At 32.9% G+C, this 21,141-nt stretch overlaps 2 protein-coding genes across 5 annotated transcripts in view; both read right to left on the bottom strand.

The window, feature by feature from the left end:
* LOC126738338 (voltage-dependent calcium channel subunit alpha-2/delta-3) overlaps positions 1-21,141 on the bottom strand; it is a 97,529-nt gene that overhangs the window by 38,526 nt on the left and 37,862 nt on the right. For 2 of the 3 annotated variants that reach the window (XM_050443611.1, XM_050443612.1), the window contains exons 12-14: positions 19,734-20,011; positions 19,568-19,651; positions 14,273-14,329 (exon numbers count right to left, since the gene is read on the bottom strand). In XM_050443611.1, coding sequence (XP_050299568.1) covers positions 14,273-14,329; positions 19,568-19,651; positions 19,734-20,011 — 419 coding nt within the window. The remainder of the gene's footprint in view (positions 1-14,272; positions 14,330-19,567; positions 19,652-19,733; positions 20,012-21,141) is intronic. The other variant, XM_050443613.1, reaches the window with a different exon arrangement.
* Positions 822-2,471, bottom strand: LOC126738339 (uncharacterized). 2 transcript variants are annotated; one of them, XM_050443614.1, is made up of 4 exons: positions 2,233-2,471; positions 1,829-2,056; positions 1,507-1,683; positions 822-1,403 (listed from the first exon to the last, which is right to left on the bottom strand). In XM_050443614.1, the coding sequence occupies exons 2-4, from the start codon at positions 2,039-2,041 to the stop codon at positions 1,029-1,031; spliced, it is 765 nt and encodes a 254-aa protein (XP_050299571.1). In that variant the 5' UTR covers positions 2,042-2,056; positions 2,233-2,471; the 3' UTR covers positions 822-1,028. The 2 variants fall into 2 exon arrangements, with proteins under 2 accessions (XP_050299571.1, XP_050299572.1); XM_050443615.1 differs by lacking the exon at positions 2,233-2,471 and adding an exon at positions 2,124-2,185.

Here is a 21,141-nt window from a genome sequence, read left to right as displayed (position 1 = left end):
TATTGAGAGGTGTAACGGTCGATTGAAAGGTATTTTTAGATGCCTGTCAGGAGAGAGAAAGTTAAGATACAGTCCTCAGAAAGTGGGAGTAATTGTAAATGCCTGTGCTGTATTACATAACATATGCATAGATGCAGGCCTAGAGTTTGATGAAGACCTAAATCAAAATGACGATAATGAAGACCCAGACAATAACATACAAGCTCATATTCAAAACCCAGACTTAAACCAAGGGAGGCAAGTAAGGCAACAAATTGTCCAGAGATACTTCACAAATGTTTGAATAGGAACTTAAAACATGGGCGTCTAAATTTTCAGATGTCTAAATATAAATAAAAAATTGATAAAATGAAGTAATTTTGAAAAACATTATCATCTTTAATTAAATGATTCAATAGCTTATACCCAAGATGTTCTCATTTTAAAATTGACTAAGCACATTAGTTCGTTAACTTTTTGATTATGTAGGCATAGTTTATAAATATTTAACTTCAAAAATGCATACAATGGTTCCTTATTCAGATAATAAATCATTTATAAACGTTTTTTTTTTTTTTAAATTGAGAACAATCCAAGAGGTAATTTATTTAAATGTGTGCTATATATTTACCAAGATTTGGGATGTCTCATTTTGTATAATTTTAAAATATTTATATTCTAATAATTATGCTTTTTGTAAATTATATTTACTTGTTAATAAAATATTACTAAAGAAGCCCTTTTTTGTTTTTTTGTATTGATATTTCAAACGCCTTAGAAAAGAAACTGTTTCTGGTATCAATAGGAATTATGAGAGTGAACCAGGAAAAAATCAAGAAAAATAATATTAAAAACACTTTTATTAAATAAGGATCATCCAGGTGAACATCTAATAATTTATATCCACAACAAAAATATTAATTCTTAACAAAAATAGGAACTCATGTTTATAAAAGGAACTTAAATACATATATATTTATACAGTGTAACTTAAAGTAAATGGATTATTAAATATACATATTATCATAAATAAAATCAAAATGCTGTATTTAATTAGATTGGCATTTACAGCAGCATTTTGAATTCCCAGAATTTTTTGCCATTATTGCAAGATTTTCATTAATTTCCTTTAGTACTTTTAGAGTCTCCTCATGCATCATTAAGAGTGTTTTATTATCATTCTTCATAGCTATTTTGCTAATTTTATTTTGTTTATTTATCTTTCCTATAAACTTTCGTTTTATACAATTTTTCTGTGAGTGAGTTTCTTCACTGCCAATTGCTACCAAAGGAGGTAGTTCAGATATCTGAGCTTCTATATTTTCGTTAACCTGTGTGGATTGTGGTGCTGTGGTAGATGTACTTGCAATTGCTGTTCCCGAGGCTTTTCTAGTATTACCTTTTTTTTCCATGCTTTCTTGGGTCTGTAATTTAATTACACTAAGGAGTAATAAAAATAGCAATTTATGAACTCTTAGTTTTTTACATGATAAAACAAACATTATGTTTCACAAATTAATACTTTACCACTAATCCTAACTCCTCTGTAGCATCTCCTTCTACAGCTGACCATCCAATTAAACCCATTAACTTTTCTTCGATGGGAGTCAGTTGAGGTACTGGACCTCCTCCACCTGTCCTGTTCATGGCCAATTTTATGGTTTGAGCCTTTACTTTAACTTTGCTTTTCCATTTGGAAAATGCCTCAAACCAAATAATCACAATTATTATTGCATTGACAATTATTAAAATGTTGTAATTTTACATACTACATGTATATAGTTACACAACAAGTCTGTATCTTGTATATATTTATATTTACATCATATAGCTTTAACTGTAAGTATACCTCTATCCACTTATCTGGGGTTTTAGACCCATAACCCATACTATTTAGTTGGGTGGCTGCTTCACTCCACATTTTCTTATAGTGCTGCCGGCCATTTACCCCAGAAAATGCCTTGGTAAGCATTTCTGGGTAATTCATCAAATACTCGACCAGCACTTGCCACTGCACAGGGCTGGTTTTTGGGGCTCTGTTAATTGGAATTGGAAGATCCATTTTAACTTAATTGTCCTGAAACACAGATAAACAAAATGTTCTTATATACCTCAATATGTAAGTAGGCAAATATTTTTTTTACTTTAAGAAACTCCACAAATTAAAAATTATCACAAAGAAGAAAAATAAAAAAGTACGTAGCTATATTAATAAAAACTAACCTAAAAAAAAGTAAATAATAAATTTCCTACCTTACGTGACCTACTCCATGAAAGTAGACAGAGATAAGTAGAAATTCGACATACAATAGAGTGAGAAGAAAATAGTAGCTTTTTAATAAGGAGAACATTTTATCTGTCCTTATTTAAAGAAATTCCGAGCGCACGCGATCAGTGGCGATTTAATCCGATTGTAGTTACGGAGTACAAATGGCCAAGCGATAAGGATTATAGAGAATCGTTTTCGCTATTTTTGTTACAGAGTTCCGTCCCTGGATGCCTACACTGTAGCAATAAACATCTGTTTTATTCAAAACATGAAAGCGTGATCCCACGTTATCTGAACGTAAATATTTATGAAGTTTATTCGTGTTATTGATTTTCATTAGTAACTACGGCAAGGTAAGGTGATTAAGGATTTCTTTTTTAATTGAATAAAACTTTGTAGATAAAATATTGATGCTTTACGTTTATTTTAAATAATAAAAAGTTAGTATTTATTTTTTGAGGTTATAAACCTTAGCGGACTGGGTCTCCTATTACGGGGAGTTAAGGGAGTCCTAATTTGGGGCTTCCCATATTAGGAACCATTTAGTAATATATTGCAACTAAGTATGTCGTTTTTTTATTTGCAGATGCCAAAACGAAAGACATGGGACCCTGTTCAAATGAAAGCGGCGGTACAAGCTATGCGAAATAAAGAAATGGGTAGCTATAAAGCATCTAGGGTCTTCAATGTTCCACAGACAACCTTAGAACGTTATGCTATAAATAAAGGCACTTCTCCTGATAAGGTAATTAAAACCAAAATGGGTAGAAATCCGATTTTACAAAGAATTAGAACAGGAACTGGTTGCATATTGCCTTGAAATGGAAGTCAAATATTTTGGCCTTTCGCGAAGAGATGTGCGATGCATGGCTTACCAGCTGGCAAAACTGAACAATTTAAAGAATCCATTCTCTAAAGAAAAGGAGCAAGCTGGTAAAAAATGGCTCCGAAATTTTATGAGAAGACATAAAGAGCTTTCCGTCCGAACTCCCCAAAGCATTTCCTACGCAAGAGGAAAAGGGTTTACACGCGAAGCTGTTTCGAGGTTCTTTGATATTTATGAACCCATTATGGAAAAGATCAAGCATTCTCCATCACGTGTGTATAATTGCGATGAAACATTATTGTGGTTCAACACAAACATACAAAAGTTGTTGAGTTGGGAGGTAAAAAGCAAATAGGTGCTTTGCAAGCTGCCGAACGAGGTTCACTTATCACTATAGTTACATGCATGAACCCCGCGGGTCACTTCATTCCTCCACTAGTGATATTTCTACGTAAAAATATAAAGCAAGAACTTATGGACAGAATACCCCTAGGGTCCATTTATGCCTGTCACCCTTCAGGATGGATCCAGTCGGAATTATTGACCGATTGGTTTAAACATTTTTTAAAGCATGTAGAGCCCACAACAGATAATCCAGCTGTCCTGGTACTTGATGGTCATTTTACACATACCAGAAATATTGAGGTGATTAACCTAGCTCGCAGTAATCACGTTTACATAGTGTGCCTCCCTCCCCACAGTTCGCACAAGATGCAGCCGCTAGATCTTTCTTTTATGTCACCATTTAAAATTTACTATGCACAAGAAATCGATATGTGGCTTCGAAATCATGCTGATAGGGGAGTGGTAACAGTTTACCAGATTGGGCAGCTTTTTGGAAATGCTTACCGAAAGGCGGCGACTGCTGAAATCGCTGCAAAAGGTTTTGAAAAGGCGGGCTTGTTTCCCTCAAAATCAGTTAGACAGTCCCGCAACACTGGCAACTCCTAGGCCACAAAAGTTTAAAGAATACATATCTAATCCCGGTCCTTCCGGCATACAACCTCAGCGGACCTGTTATGGACAAAGGCAGCTAAATAGTCCTAAAATACCGGCAACTCCCAAACAACAGAAGTTTGTTATTCCTAGCAAAATAAGCCCTGTGCCAGTCTTGAATCCAGGCAAACAAAGTGCCCGTTCCGGATCAGCAGAACATATTACGGGGACGCCATATTAAACGTATTTGGAAGAGTTATAAAACACGAAAACTAAACAAAACCCAAAGCTCAAAAAAAAAGAAAGCTGTAGCTCCTGTAAAACCAAGTAAGCCCAAAAAGGGGAAAAAAGTTGACTCTTCAGGAGAATCATCTGATGAAGAAGGCGAATCCCAATATATGGATGACTCTGCAGACGACCCAATGTCTGATGAAGATGAAGATGCGGAGTGCATTTACTGCAGTGGTCTTTATTCAGATAACCACGAAGGTGAAGACTGGGTTCGCTGCACTGTGCATTACAAGTGGGCCCACACACTATGCCCGGATCTTGGTCCTAAGGCCGTAGTGGTATTTAAATGCCCTACTTGCAGCAGCAAAAAAAGAAAAATTCTGTTTTGAGGACTTAACCATTTATCGTGTCTTTTGAATTTATTTTTTTTTATAAGAAAGTTATTTTTTAATAAATGTATCTTAGTAGATGTTAAAGTTATTTTCTTAAATACAGCATCCATATTTTTTTAAATACACTTTGCAACCCATTGAATTGATCATTTGATTCTGCAAAGGTATGTGTATATGAAAATTCGACATCCCCAATTTAGGTGCCCACAGGTTTGTAATTTGGGGAGATGCATTTTTTTACATAATAGGATCACTACCCCAAATTAATTAAATTTGAGTGTTTTTATACATATATCATCTGTCCTGGCGTAAAATAATATCACTACGAGATTTTTCCAATTTTGAACATATCATGCAATTTTTTTACTATTTTCAAAAAAAAAACCTCTTTATATTAGGCGACTTTCCTCTATAAAGAGCTCCAAATTAAAAATTAGTGACTTACTTAACGAAATAAAGGATAAGAAGAGGCATATTGTTAGGCTCAGGAGAAATAGTGTGATTTTTAAAGTTTAAGTTTCTGAGGCAGAAAAAATATTTTCTTCTTCTATTGTTTTTCTTAATAAAAAAATTATTAATAATTAACCTGACTGCCATTGAGAAAGAGAATGCTTAAACCTAGTATAAATTCGCACCAAAGGGATGTTATAGTTTTAAAAAGTTTAAATAAGGAAATGCTTTGTTCCGTAGTTACTGGATCGGAAAAAGAAAATCACTTATTGGAGATAATAAGTGATTTTCTTGGGCCACACAAGTCATAGTAGGGCATTTGAAAAGCACCATTTTTTACAGTTGTCGCATACCAGTGTTATTGACAATCGTCCAATCCAATAACAGTATTTTTCCAAAGCATCTACGTCTACAGTTTGGGAATGCCTACAATATCCAATGCTTTTTGAAACCTCAGTATCCCAAATTGAAAATCGCTGGGGTTGCTTCATCAGTTTTTAAATAATCATTTTGTTATTTTGTGTTTACATGGTGTTTGTTCTCCGGCCTATATTTTAAATAATTTCATTCTTGCTTGTAAAAATACTAATATTATAGTTATGACTAGCCCTTATGTGGACCTTAACTTTAGTATATGATATAATAGCAATCTATCATTATTTTAGAACTTTTTATAATAATAACATAGATGTATACAAAATATTAAAATCTAATCATGCTTATGATTTTGGTTCTGACTTGGATCGGTTGCTGCAAATGCATATTACAGGTAAATATCTTAAGCTTAACTCTGCTGTGAATTCTATTAACGACACCTCTTCTATTGACGAATGCACTTTTTTAGAGTAAATTTACCCTCTAATCTATTCTCCATCTTCCTGCTAAATACTCAGTCTATCAGAAAAAAATCTGATAATTTATATATTCTCTTAGAAGATACATTGCCTCAGTTAGTTTCCATTACAGAACATTGGCTGAAATTTGAAGAATCACTTTATTTACCCAACTACACTGTTCTTTATAAATTTAGAAGATCTAGTTTTATTCATGGAGGTACCCTGTTAGGAAGGCGGAGGATAGATTTAATTTTATTAATGTAAATAAATTTGACGATTTGATGATTGAACGGGTTTCAGAATTTTCTATATTCTATAGTAGTAATCCGAAAGTGGATATGATTTGTATTTATCGCTCTCCGGTGTACTGTTTGGTGTGGTTTCTGGAGAGTTTGGAAACATTACTAAGTCAACTCCCGTCCCTTATTCTCCATTATTTGAACTGGTGATCTCAACATTAATTATACTCGCATGAACTATGAACGCCAATTCTATTAAAGATATTTTATTTAGCTTTAATTTGAAAATACATGTTCTGGAGCCTACCAGATGAACTAGTACATGTTCGTCGACCTTAGATTTTGGGTGTTCTAATATAAAAAATTTTTATTGTAAAGTATTAAGTGCGTCGATTTCTGTCATGAGGTTTCTCAATTATCTATCAGAGTCGATTGTTTTGCAAAAAAAACTTCTTTATTAAAAAATCTGGGCGAGGAAGTTTGATTCGCTCCGGGTTGTGGGAATCTACTAGAATCCTCCTACAGTGTACTATCTGTGAACTTAATTTGACTTTTTCTATTGTAAACATAAAGAAATAGGCATTAAACACGCCAAGAAGATTTAATTTAATAAAAAAACTTCTAATTCTTTTAATACCCAGAAAGAATCATGGTCGATTATCAATGAGATGAGAAGGAAAAAGGGTAAAGTTTCCGCATCTAAGTTGTTTTCAAATATTTTAAATGAGTTTTATTGCTGTATTGCGAAAGTGCTATCTTCTCAGCATAATCCTGGACCAAAGCCTCTCGATTATCTGATAGGTAAGAGAGTTTCATTAGTTAATTCTTGTTGGTGCCAGTAGATATTTCTAAAATTAAAGAAACCTTTAATTTCATCAAAAATAAAATTTTTTTTTGGCTATAATGACATCTCCATCAGGATGCTTCTTCACCTTAGAGATGCTGATCTTCAAGCACTTATGTGCGCCATAAATGTCTTCTTTGAAAGAGGTGAATTTTCCAGCATTCTTAAAAAAAAAACTTTCAAACTTTCGTCCAATTTATCTTCTTCCTTAAGAAGAGAGTTATTACATTTATCACTGCAAACGAATTCCTTACCAGTTCTCAATTTGGCTCAAAGTGGAAGAGCAACATTTTATGCTATTTTCTCTCTCCTAGAAGCTATTTATTTAAGTACTAATGAAAACCTTCTTTCAGCAGTAATTTTCTGAGCCTTGACGAAAGCATTCGACTGTATCGATTATGTTGCTCCAAATGCTTGAGGTTTATGGATTTAGAGGTGTAGCTTTCAAATGGTTCAAGTCTTACTTATGTGGTCGTAGGCAGTCAGTACTCTATGGACGAAAAATCTCCGTACCATTGCAGAACAGTTGTGGAGTGTCCCATCCTTGGCTCCCTCCTGTTTTTGATCTATACTAACAATATTGCCTCTATTCAGATCGTAGGAGGTATTAGACTTTATTCTGATAATACTTCGATCGTTTGGCATGTAGGTAGTGTTGAGGTATTAGAACAAATGATTAATACTGACTTACTTTCGATAAGAACTTGGTATAATAGTAATAAACTATCCTCTAACATACCAAAAATTGATATGTTAAACTTCGTTCTCTACCTAACATCTCTTTAAACCGTACAATACTTCCCGTCGTAATTCCTGGGTCTCACAATTGATGGTAATTTATAATTTGAGGACCACATCAGGGTCTTTCGGTAAAGCTGCTTCTAGTTCTAGTGCTTTCTGTTCTGTCTTTTCTAGTGCTTTCTGATCATTTAGAGCCCCTTGTGAGACCTGTTTACTTCTCCTTAGTTGAACCTCACATTGCTTATGGAAAAGCGTTCTAGGGTTATTGTAACCCAGCTAGTTTTTCTTCAAAATTTATGTTACAGAAACGGGCTCTAAGGCTCATGTTCAAAATGGCTTTTAGGCAGTCTTGAAAGCCAATTTTGATCTCACACAATACCTTTACTCTACCATGTTTGTATTAGCTTGAAAGTATTTAGAAGGGGTTTAGAAAGGAAGTAAAAGTATTGTTTTTGGAGAAAGCTTATTTTGGCGTTTCGGAATTACTTAATGATGCTCTGTGAGGCGTTATTCTATTTGTTTTTAATAGTAATTACCAGTTCAGGCATGTAAATTTGAAATGTTTGATTTTGCGAGATATACAGGATGTTTGGAAGGTGAGTAGCCATACGGAAATGGTGAATAGATGAGGTTACTGGCTATTGAAAACGCATAGTATTTTTTTGTTTTTCCCTCAAATTTAAGGAGTAATATATTTTTTCCTTTTTTTATTAGATTTTCCCCGTTTTTTTAAATTTAACCTTCAATTTTTTTTTAATTTTTGGCCAAAATAGCGCACAATTAATTTTATTTTAAAGACTAATGTTGTCTCATTCAGATTTGAGTAATAACTGAGAAAAATATTTAAAGAGAAACTAATAGTGAAGTAACAAACTTCCTTAAATCAATAGAAAAAAAAATTTACATCAACTTTACAATGGAAAAAATAATAATAAAAAAAGTTGTGTGGTTTTAAAATGTGTTAAACAACTTCTCTAGTTAATAGTCTTTCTAACGATATGCAACAAAAATAATTAGGTAACTTACGAAAAACAAATAAGTTTATCTTCAAGAACGCGTCAACCAATTTCTTGAAAGCAACCTAATTGAGCAGGTATAAACTTATGTCTCTTTCTAACACTGCTAAATCTGTTACGCTATCTCTTTCACCGTTCTAAAATACTAAACCTATTATGTCCTTTCGTTTCCATGACATTTTCCTTTACAGGTTCATTAAAAAAAAACATATTTTTTACTTTAAATCGTTTATTTGTAAGTCTTGCTCAAATTGATGGGCCTTATTTCTAATACACGCATGACATCGCTTTCTTATTTCTCTTGCGGTATACTGTAATGTTAGTTCCCGTCTCATTATTACAAAAGCGTCATTAATTTTTCCTATCAATTGTTCCCTTGTATTTAAAGGTTCGCAATACACAAGTTCTTTTGCACGGCCCCAGGCGTCAAAATCAAGCGGCGTTAAGTCCGGTGATCTTGCAGGCCATGGGATAGGGCCAGCTCTGCCAATCCAAGTATTGGGAAATGCATTCATGCATCGTGTTGAAACGTCATTTGTTCTTCATTGAGAAAATTTGGAACCCCGTTCAAGAGTTCGGGCAGATCATTTAATAAAAAATCTAGAAAATTATCCCAATTCAAATTATCCGGTAAATAATGCGGACCAATGAGTCGTATTAACAATTAGGCTTGCCCAAACGTTTACTGAGAATTTCCTTTGAAAAGACACGACTTTCTTCATTTTTCGGTTTTTTTCTTTTGGGGCCCTATAATGCAAATTATGAAAGTTGGTAAGTCCCTCCCTTGAAAACTTGGATTCATCTGTCCACAGGTTGTTTCTCAAGAAATCGCGGTTATCCACGTCCATATGTAGCAAGAGGCGGCAAAACTGAATGCGTCTTTGGTAGTCGTTTTCTTCAAGATCTTGCACGGGAGTGTAATGAAAGGGATGCTTTCCGTTGGCATAAAGAACAGACCAGACCTTCCATACACTTAGGTTTAGAGTGGCAGCTACAGTCCGGATGCTCGTTGTGGGATCTTCGTCAAAAGCTTCCAGAATTCGTTCGTCATCAGCAACATTACGTTGTCTGCGAACTCTAGGTTCACGGCAATTTAGACTACCAATTTCACTTAAGCGTCTCTTGTTTGTAAAGGCACCAGCTATAGTAGGCAACAGTAACAATAGAACAAAGTTAACGAAAATGAACAAAACTTAACGAAAATGAACAACAAAAACAATATGCGTAGAACGGAGTTAAAAATACGTGAAGTAGCGGAGAAAGACAAGTCTCGAATAAATAATACTCGTATTATGGTTAGTGATAGGTAAGGCCCTCCTCACATGGGGAGACTGAAAAGAAACCGTAGTAGCTTAGATACTTAGAGACTGGGCGACTACACTACTCAAGTTGTTTGTTCTCCTCCTCACACAGAAATCAGGATCAATACAATAGTCGCCACGTTGGTTGTTTATTTCTAGCTTTGCCTTTAAAGTGAAAATGTCAAGTTCTAGTAGCGAAGTAGAAGCAATTGTGCTCTATTATTATCATAGGCGATACAGAAAGAAATGTAGAAGAAAATTCTGGGTCCATCCGTACATTGAGAGAAATGTTAACTGCAGATTGTTTGTTGCTGCGAAATAAATGCAAGAAACTGACTCAAAATTCCGTGCATGTTACAGAATGAAGAAGGAGACGTACTTGGAACTTACAAGAATAATCACTTCTTTCATCACTTACAAGGACACCAACATGAGGGAATGCGTGAGTCCTGAAGAGAGGCTATTGATTACTTTAAGGTAAATGTCAAGTTCACATTGCTTCTTAATATTCTTTATTAAGTTTTTTTTTATAGAAAATGTGAAAATAGGTACACAGTAGAAATTATAATAGAATACAAGAATACAAGATATAATAATAAGATATAATAATATTATATCCAGTTCACTGTCCTAAAGCTTCTCGAACAACGTTATAATAATCGTTTTTGCAACATCCGTTTCGTTTGGCATTTCGTTTTGGGGTGATAAACTGTCAGAAACTTGATTATTGCTAGCAGTAGATATTGATGAATGTGGTGAAATCATAAGCGAGTAGGTTGGGGTTTGTTGATAGGTTTGTATACTCAGAGGTAAGTACATATGGAGCCGGACTGATGATATCATCAATAAGTTGCAAAACTCTACGCCTGAATGCCTTTATTTGAGTGTTCGTCATAGGTTCCATCTCAGGCAGGAGACTGAGTAAAAATGTTCTTTTCCCATCTTCTGGTTTTTTGTCCCCTTCATTTGAGGTATCGCGAAGTCTTTTAGTTTTAGCTTCTAGATAGTTCTCGAACTCCTTATTTCCGTCTGGAATTATCCGTTTCTGAGCTTTTCGGGTTGTTATACGTAGGTGAGATCTAGTAGAATCACTTGGTACTTCCTTAGAATGTCCAGTTTCTGTACTTTGTGATGAACTTTCGGGTAACTGGCTGGAAGCGGTGGGTGTTGCTGGTGTCAGCAGCTCTTCGGTTTGTGATTGATTCTGTACTAAAGAGTCCGGATTTTCTTCTTCAGCCGGTAAGCCATCTGCAGACGAATCTTGTTCCGGATCTAGTGTAGACAATTGGCTGGGGTTTGGGGATAAATTTCCAGCTGGTGTACATAACGCTTTGATAAAAGGAAGTGTAAACTACATGACTTCCGCCAAGCAATATGACTTTTTATTTTTGGTGCCTGAACTACTGGGAGAGGGTTTCATATGCCGGACATAAACAAAGCGAAGATTCTTCCATTTCTCCTTGCACTCACGCACTGCAAAAAAAATCCTTATATAGAAATAAAAGAATGTAGAAATGATAGGTAAATAAATAATAATTATTATTAAGATCTTCACATTACAATATACGGGGTGTTAATTAGGTATATACAGGGTGTTTCCTATAAAATTATATCCCCCCTTGTTTTGGTCAATTTTGACGTACGCTGTAGGTGAAAAAAATATTTTTTCTAAAACTTCATTTTAAATCATTAAACTTTTCTATTAAACACTTTTTTGAGAAACATCAAATAAAAAAGATAAAGGGAGGTCAATAATATAAAAAACACCCTGTACATACTTATTTAACACCATGTATTATGTATTGTGTAAGGTACGATTATGTCAATAATTTATTAACATGTTTGCGATCATTCAAAGAGAGCTGCCTCCAACTGGCAACACTTAATATAATATGGCAAAATATGATAAAAGTTAAAATTATATTTTCTCTTTTGCAGGTACTTCATATGGCCATACTAACTGTACAGAAATGGAAGACCATAGCTCAACGTTTCTATTCACTGTGGAATTTACCGAACTGTCTAGGTGCGATAGATGGGAAGCACATCCGGATTGAAAAACTACCTGGCACAGGATCAACTAATTTCAATTATAAAAGTTATCACTCTATAGTCCTATTGGCATGCAGTGATGCAGATGGGTTTTTCACTGTCATCGAAACTGGATACGCTGGCAGAAACGGTGATAGCGGAATATTTTGTTCATCAGCTATAAAACACTGGATTACAAATGAAAGACTAAATATACCTCAGCCTTCAACATTGCCAGATGATTTAAATGAGTACGCTTTCCCTTACTACTTTGTTGAAGACGAAGCTTTTTCGTTGACTCCATATCTACTGCGACCATACCCTCAAAGAACTCTTGATAACGTTAAAAGAATTTTCAATTACAGATTGAGCAGAGGAAGAAAAAGCATAGAATGTGCTTTCGGCATGATGGTCCAAAAATTTCAGGTACTCGACAGGGCTGTTCGCTGTCGGTCGACGGCAAGAGTAATTGATATAATACAAGCCGTTTGCATTCTTCATAATTTTGTTCGTTCTATAGAAGGTATACCATATACTCAACCGCAATCTGACTCCGAAATGACCGATGGCATACTGCAATAATACTCCAAGCCCTCGTATTACATCCACGGGCTACTGCTAATGAGATCAGGAATTATTTAGCAAGCCACTTTCTCACTCCTCGAGCTTCGCTACCATGGCAATGGAAATATTGCACATAAAAGTACTTTACCATGTATAAAATATTTGTCAAAATATAAACTAAACTGCAGGCACACTTTTCATTTATGTATTTTATTTAATTTAAGATATTGCGAGCTTACCTGTGAGATCTACTACTTTGCGGACTTTAATCCAAGCTTTGCCAGTGATATCTCTTCTTGAGTACCCTTTTATTTTATAATTATAGAGTACAGAGCATTTTTTCACTTCTTGTACAAATTTTATATTACTAATTTGCTCCATTTTTAATCGCTGCGCTTAAGATACTGTCGATACTGAAGTAGCACGGCGACAAGCAAGTTGGGTCGCGGATACTCGGATTACGTTCGTTTCTTAGTCGCCGCGATTCGAGTAGCTCTGTGTGAGTGGCGCCATTGAAATACGCAAGCGGGGTTGTCTAGTCGCCCAGTCTCTAATCTCTCCGTATCTAAGCTACTACGGTTTCTTTTCAGTCTCCCCATGTGAGGAGGGCCTAACAGTCTAAGGTAGCGGGGCACAAAGGGAGTGTCGCCGAATGATAAAGAAGATTATAGCGTAACAGGTTTAGCTGTGTTCGAAAGAGGCATAAGTTTATACCTGCTCAATTAGGTTGCTTTCAAGATGGTTCACGCGTCCTTGAAGATAAATTTATTTGTTTTTCGTAAGTTACTTAATTATTTTGTTACATGTGGCACATCGTTAGAAAGACTATTAACTAAAGAAGTTTTTTAACACATTTTAAAACCCCACAACTTTTTTTTTATTATTATTTTTTCCATTGTAAAATTGACGTAACATTTTTTTTCTATTAATTTGAGGAAGTTTGTTACTCCGCTATTAGTTTCTCTTTAAATTTTTTTTTCAGTTATTACCTAAATCTGAATGAGACAACATTACTCTTTAAAATAAAATTAATTGTGCGCCATTTTGGCCAAAAATTAAAAAAAAAATGAAGGTTAAAGTAAAAAAACGGAGAAAATCTAATAAAAAAAGGAAAAAATATATTACTTCTTAAATCTGAGGAAAAACAAAAAAATACTATGCGTTTTTAATAGCCAGTAACCTCACCATTTCCGTTTGGCTACTCACCTTCCAAACACCCTGTATATTGTTTTATTGAAAAAATACATATATTGTGTTTTTGTTTATCTTTTTATAGCAAAGCATTTTTTTATTTGATTTAATTTATATTCTTAGTAGATAGATATAATAAATCATACTCCACACTAAAAAAGGCTTATTAATACATATCTTGTTATAATTCTAAGTAAATTCTAATCTAAACCCGCTAACTAAGTTTATAATCTATTCTACTATTATTACTTATCTAGCTAATAATATTCTCTTGTACCTAAACAAGAAAAATCACTATAAAACTCCACACTAGCGAGCGACTGTGGATCTAACGACTGGACCATTTAATAACCATGGACTAAAATCAATATCTGTCTAAAAAATTACACGTTTTTCTAATATTTATAGCGTGTACTCAATGGTTACCTCTCGGGTGACAGTGATCCATACAGCTTCGTTTACTTGCTGTTTTTCGGTTATATTCTGAGAGTTTAGAAAACAGAGTATTAATATACCATCATACCTCTAATATATAGTATATTGTCGTTAGTATGTGATTTATTTAAACCACAGTAGATCAAAGAATTTTTAATTATTTTAATTTTTTTTCTATAAAAGTATTTCAAGTACGGTATTTTCAAATTGATGCATAATTCAAATAAATATGAAATTCAATTTTATGGCGATAATTGTTAAAAATACGGATTTTAGGTGCACAGTTTTTAAATCGATACATAATTTAAGTGGATTCGATTTCAAGCAGATAATTTTGAAACAAATTAATAATTCTTGTCAATTCTTAATCGATAAAATAGAATCAGTTTTATATAGGATTTTATTAACAATCGTAGCAGATTTTTAGCACATAATTTCGAAATAAATGCATAATTTATTTGTTTTATTGGCTACCATTTCAATATATTTTGAGGAAATTAATTTCTTAATCGAATTTCATTAAGAAATACAGATTTTGCGCCAAAATGTTTAAAAAATATTTTGAAAGCCATTTAAATCTTTTAAGCCCATGAAAATTTCGTTAAAAATTGCAATTTTGAACAAAGAAATATAATTTTTATTTATAGAAATATACGATATATATTAATACGACAACATATTTAATTTTGTTATTAAAAAAAAATCAATGGAAACATTTGTTAAGAATGAGGATATATGAGAATTAAAATCTGGAGAGATTTCTGAAAATCGCCATTTGAAACAAAATTACGTTAAAAGTAGCATTCGATAAAATACGAATCTGATTGTCGCTATCTTTTTCTATAATAATAAAGATGATAAGATAAAGATGAATAATAATAATAATAATTTGATATAAAGATGAAAAATAAAAATATTACCCATAGGATCGTGGCAAGTAAATGAAAAAAATAATAATATATACAGGAAATCTTAGTAAAATATATAGGTATTTATAGACACTATATTTCTAACACGATGGTTTTAATATTTATATTTGTACTTTAGTAGAATAAAGGCCAATGTCCATTTCAGCTGTTTTGATAAAAAGAGGGTTAATGAGGTGGATTGACTTTATATTTTTATAAGTTGTGACCCTTTTTTCCTACTTTACTTATTTTTTGGATTTTAAATCTTAAGAAGGGATTCTTTTTAAAAATGTATTGTTAGTCTTCTAAATTGCAAAAAAAAATGGACATTGGCCAAGGCGGTATTAAAGAGCTAATGGACATCGGCCTTTTTGCTACAATAAAAGAATCCCAATTACGAAAATAATCTTTATTTATACACGAAATTCGTATTTTTTAGCATTAGAAAATTAATTTTCTGTGGCCATAAATCTTTACTGCTTATGATACCTACACTAAAATAACAGAGAAAGTTAGTTATTTTCTTCATGCTCAGTATATCTTCAACATTTAAGTCGGAAGATCTTTATAAGTTCTCATAAAATGGTTTGTTATAATCGCTAATGTAAGGCAGCAAATCTAACAAATCTTTGATTTTAAGATCTGCCAATGGTAAAGGTTCTTGATTTATAGGTTTAGGCACATCAATATCCAAAATCGCAGGCCGGTTTCGTACAGAACCTCTTCTCAGGTCAACAACCTTAAACTCTTTACTATCGTTAAAGCTCGTTTTGTAAAAAATCTGAAACTGGTGTTTAACGGAGAACTTCATCCATTTAATCCGCATCCACGGAATAACTTCAGCAATCTCATTTTTTTTTCTATGGACCAATTTTTCCGTCAAAAGGCTGCTAAAATAAGTCTTTTTGTAACATTTCCTTAACTTGTAGGGGTGGATTTCGGCGCACAGTTCTTATAAAATTAGTCCAGTCATGGGGGACTTCTATTTCAGCAGTTGTTTTTTTTTCTTGCATATTTCGATTGCTGCATGGATTTTGTCGGTCTTCATATGAGTATGACCAGGCTCCATAAATTTGTGGTTGATTTCTTGCAAATTATGTCCTAGATCTTGACATTCTTTCAAGACATAGTTCATCATAGTACACATAAAAAAAATTCTGTTTTGCCCCGAACATGAATCACTATAAAGATTTAAAACTTCCGTTTCCTTTGGTAATGACAAGATGTATTTTCGGACGCATGAAGCAATTTCTTGACCTCCACGAGCAGCAATTGTCTCATCCCATAAAAGCAAATTCCCAAATTGCCGGCAGTTGAAGTCTGATGAACAGTTAAATTATAAGTCCAGAGTTGTCTTTTATAAAAACAAAGGCCATTACGCAAATATGGTGTGAGTAAGCACTTTTGTAGGTCGAATGATGCAACAACAAATTTGATGTCTTTCTTGCTGTTTTCTTTATCTAGTGACTTAAGTTTGTAAGCCATTTCAGAGAGGTTTAAGTGAGTGTTTCTTTGTTCCAAAACTTCAATTTTAGTTTTTTCTTCTTCTTCTGTAAGATTTTTACCATCAAATGTCTTTAACTTTACATTTAGAGCAAGTGTCGTTCGCAGGGGCATGAAATCAAAAGTTGAATTCTTCATTAAAAATCTGTCTGTAAAGTGACTCTTTTTCGGGTCTTATGTTTTGTTCCTCGCAATGCTGAATGTAAAGTCGATACATTTGGGCAATTGAAAGATCGGGACTTAAATATTTTTTTGATGTCCTCTCTCTAGAGTAATGACTGCTGTATGTAGGAAAACTATTAATATGTGATTTAATAAAATCTCTTTTTTCCTCGGTAATTTTATGATTTTGATGTTTTCTCCGACCGTCTGAAGAGCAAATATTTGAATCATTTAATTTTTTTTTTCGACAATTGCTCTCACTTTTTTAAGGGTCAAATCAAAAGTATTTAGGTACATTTTCTGACAAACCTCCAAATTCTTGTGATCTTCATTTGTGAGAAAGTACTTTCTTGAAAAGTTTCTTCGATTAGGTTTAATTTGCTTATCAGCTGATTTTTTTTGTCGTTCTCTAAATTTTGCACATTCCTTAACAGTTTCCGCTATAAACTGATCTTGACCATGCCTTGATAAATTGTAGAAATCTCTAAATAGATTCTGCCTTCGGATATCTTCAAATTTTCTGCCAACATTTTAGTTTACATTCGCATGGCTCCTTTAGCTCTTTTGCCCTTTGTAGGATTCCTTTTTTTTGTCTTATATTCTTTTCCTTTTTCTTTGCGATCCCTTCTTTTATTTTCCAGACAACTTTTTTCATTCCTTACACGTTTTTTAGTTTTTTCTCAGTCATCTCTGAAAAATTTCCAGGGTCCTTTTGCTCATTTTGATAATTTAACGTTATTCAAATACAGAACACAGTTTACTAATAATATAATAAATTACACTAAAAATTTAAGGTTATAAAAACTAGGTACGCATTAAAATCTTAAGGTCATTCTCCTAAATAAAATAATACAAAAGGGCCAATGTCCATATTATGGAATGGACTTTGGCCATTTAATTTATTATTCTACTATATTGAAAAGGCCTAAGTCCAGAGATTGGCCTTTTTTCTATTAACTAGAATTGGACATAGGCCTTTGTGTATTTTGTTTATTTCGCTAAAACACAAGTATTTTGGACTTTGGCCTTTTCAATAATGTTAAGTCATTAATAAACTAACTTCCTATGCCTATAACTCAAATATCGGAAATTTGGACATTGGCCCTTTTTCTACCAAGGTACAGATATAACTTCTGGGAAATTGTTTAAAAATTGAATTTATCATTTTCTTAATTGGGACCTGTCTTATACATATATAAAAAATTAAAATATTGCCCATATCGTGGCAAGTATAGGAAAAAACAAAATATATACTAAAATATAGTAGGGGTTACAAAGACATTCTTAACACAATGGTTTTAAAATTTAAATAAATTCTGATCTGTATAAGGGTAAGAAATTAAAATATTGCCCGTAGATTCATAGCAAGTATAGGAAAAAATAAAGTATATAGGAGCTACTAGTAAAATATGTAAGAGTTCATACACATTTGGTATTCTCAACATAAGGGTTTTAAAATTTATATAAATATGTAAAAATTGAATATTTATTTATGCATAAAATCCATTTTACACACAGTTTTGAAATAAATCTATATTTTAAATGGGTACGACGGTCTTTTCAATTATGTAATAAAAGGAAAATTCAAATAAATACGCTAGACGTCTTTTTATTTATTTTTTTACAAAATGTAGTCTTATACGAGAAACGTGCCTTGACATCTTACATCTCATCACTAAATTATTAAAACAAAGAAAATTTTCTACTTTCTTCCTTTACACTGATTTTAGCAGGGCATTTGATAAGAACAAATCATACATAACTCTAACTCTAATTAAAAAAATAAATTTCTTACCTAAGCCATATGAAAATCTGTGATTTTCAGTCTACTGATAAATTTTCTTAGATTTTTCGTGAATTCTTTAAACTTTGTGTGTTTTTCAAGTGTTTACACTTGATAACGGTTGGAGATACTTACCAACCGAAACGTCGTGTTACATTAAATAAATAAGACAATGCAAGTTCGACAAGATGTTTTCAAAAATGACATGCTTTCACCATCCTAACAACGTAATAGTTCACAAAAACACTGAAATGAGACCTTTTTCCTTTTTCAACCAAAAACTAAAAGCACAGAACATGTCGAGTCTCGACGAGTTGTCGAGTCGATGTTTCTCGACACCAATGTCGAATGTAAACATAAAGCCATTTGACAAAATGACATTTCGCGCATCACTGAGCTTTTGTTTGCGGTGTTGCCATTCCACATTTTTTAAAGCGGTTTTAGGAATAAAAATATTAATATTTTTTTTATTTGAAAATGGTATTTCTGTTCTTTAAATAGGTTATATCTAGTTCTACTTTTTATTTTAATCCAAAATCCAACATAAATAAGTTGAATTAACATTATGATATGTGCTAATATACAGCTGAACATTTTCTCTTTTGAAAATGTGTGTAAACTTGACAACAGAGAATTGGTGAATATGTTTCTAAACAAAAAACATCCTTGCCTCTGAGCACATGTTGAACTCAAACAAAGTTGTTTTTTACTGATTCTAGACTTTCAATGTTTTAATGACATAATAGTATAGGTTGAACTGATAAAATTGGTCTGAATGTTTATTGGAAATCCAAGCTTAGTTTTTCTTACCTCTTTTAACATATACATACTATTCCGATTTTTTCTTTACTTCAATAATTTCAAATTTTTCATTGTTCCAATTCGCTTTTAAGTCCCTTATAGATTTTTTTAATATTATACAAAACTTACTTGTCGTGGCTTCTTATCATAAACCGGCAGCGATACAGATGTCATAAGATGGTACGTTTGAGTGTCCCCATAAACATCTTGTTTCTAAAAGAAACCGTATAACATCAATCCGTGTCTTCCCTTTATTTACTTCAAATATATACTTAAATTACTCCCTTAAACTTACCATTTTCTGTTGGTGCACAAACATTTTATCAATCTCATATGGCGACATCAAGTCCTTATACTTGCTAAACATCAGATATCGCTCTCTTTGCATATTCCTCTGCCGGTTAACCCACAACCAATTGGTAAGTTTCGGATCGGTTACGTCCGCATAAACTGGCGACCAGGAAGGATTGGGTTTCTGGTTACCATTCAGCACCATAGGGCGAGCCATGACTGGGATATAGTGCAGTACTTCTTCGCGTACCTCCGCATAAGTGCTTAAGTGCACGTAGTAGCCTATAATAGGTGATTTTTTTGTATATTAGGCAAAATACCTAAGTAAATTATTATTTTCTTTTATGGAATTTATTTGATGTTGCCACACTAAGAAAACATTAAGGAAATACTCCTAGAAATAATCCACTTATTCTTTATTGATTCACTTATTATTCCCTTGTTTAAATCTGGAGATATACGCGATTTTTCCACCTGCAGAGCGGCATTTGTATGCAAAAAGATGTACCTAAGTTGTTGGATTATTTGGTTTCCATTCAACTATTATGAAGGGAATTTTTGAAACGAGAGATTCGTGGTAACGAATCTTATAATATATCAATATTTTCAGTTGACCTACCAAGGAGTCGATACTTTTTTATGCGGACTTTTAAAGGTATTTGATAGTGTTAGTCATGAGATTGTAATCTCATGTTTGCTGATGATCTTAAAGTAAGAATCTTTCAAGTACCAGCTACAGACTAATAATATTATACAGTTTATTAACCACATGAGGGCGTGCCAGCAAATAATTCTGCCAACCATATAATTTTTAATGATTTTTTTAATGATTATGAACTGTTTTAGCCTGCAAAAAATCTACATTTACATATTTAAACATTTAAACTCATGCATTAATAATAATAATATTAATAATTATTCGAAAAATCCTGAATTTTAAGATAACGCTAAAATACACCATAAAAACCCTGATGCTTTTTAAACAGTAGAAATCATGGATTTAAAAAAAAATATTAAAAAAAAACTATTTTCGATAATAGATGAAGATCTGAGGAAATCAAAAACCCCACTGCGAAAAGTCATTAAAAACCAGCACAAAACACGGTATCCTTGAAAAATACTAATGTATTCAAAAATAGCAGAGCTAAAAAAGGAACTATCACGCCAATTACCAAATTTTCGGTTCAGGTAAAACCAAACGGGCACCAGTATAATTAATATTGTCACTTACGTAAGGAAAAGTGTCAATAAATCAGTGACAGTCGATATTTGAAAACAAGTATGAATTATTCAATCGACGAAAAAATAGATATAAATATTTAATATAACTTCATCGTTATATTAAATAAAAGTTTAGATAAGAAAGTAATGTTAACGTGCCTTACTTTGAATGTATGGTTGTGAGATTGATA

This window comes from Anthonomus grandis, chromosome 7, assembly GCF_022605725.1.
Source record: "Anthonomus grandis grandis chromosome 7, icAntGran1.3, whole genome shotgun sequence".
In the NCBI taxonomy this organism is placed as follows: Eukaryota; Metazoa; Arthropoda; class Insecta; order Coleoptera; family Curculionidae; genus Anthonomus; species Anthonomus grandis.
Note: the sequence above shows the minus strand (reverse complement) of the source record. Positions and strands in the feature narration are given on the sequence as shown.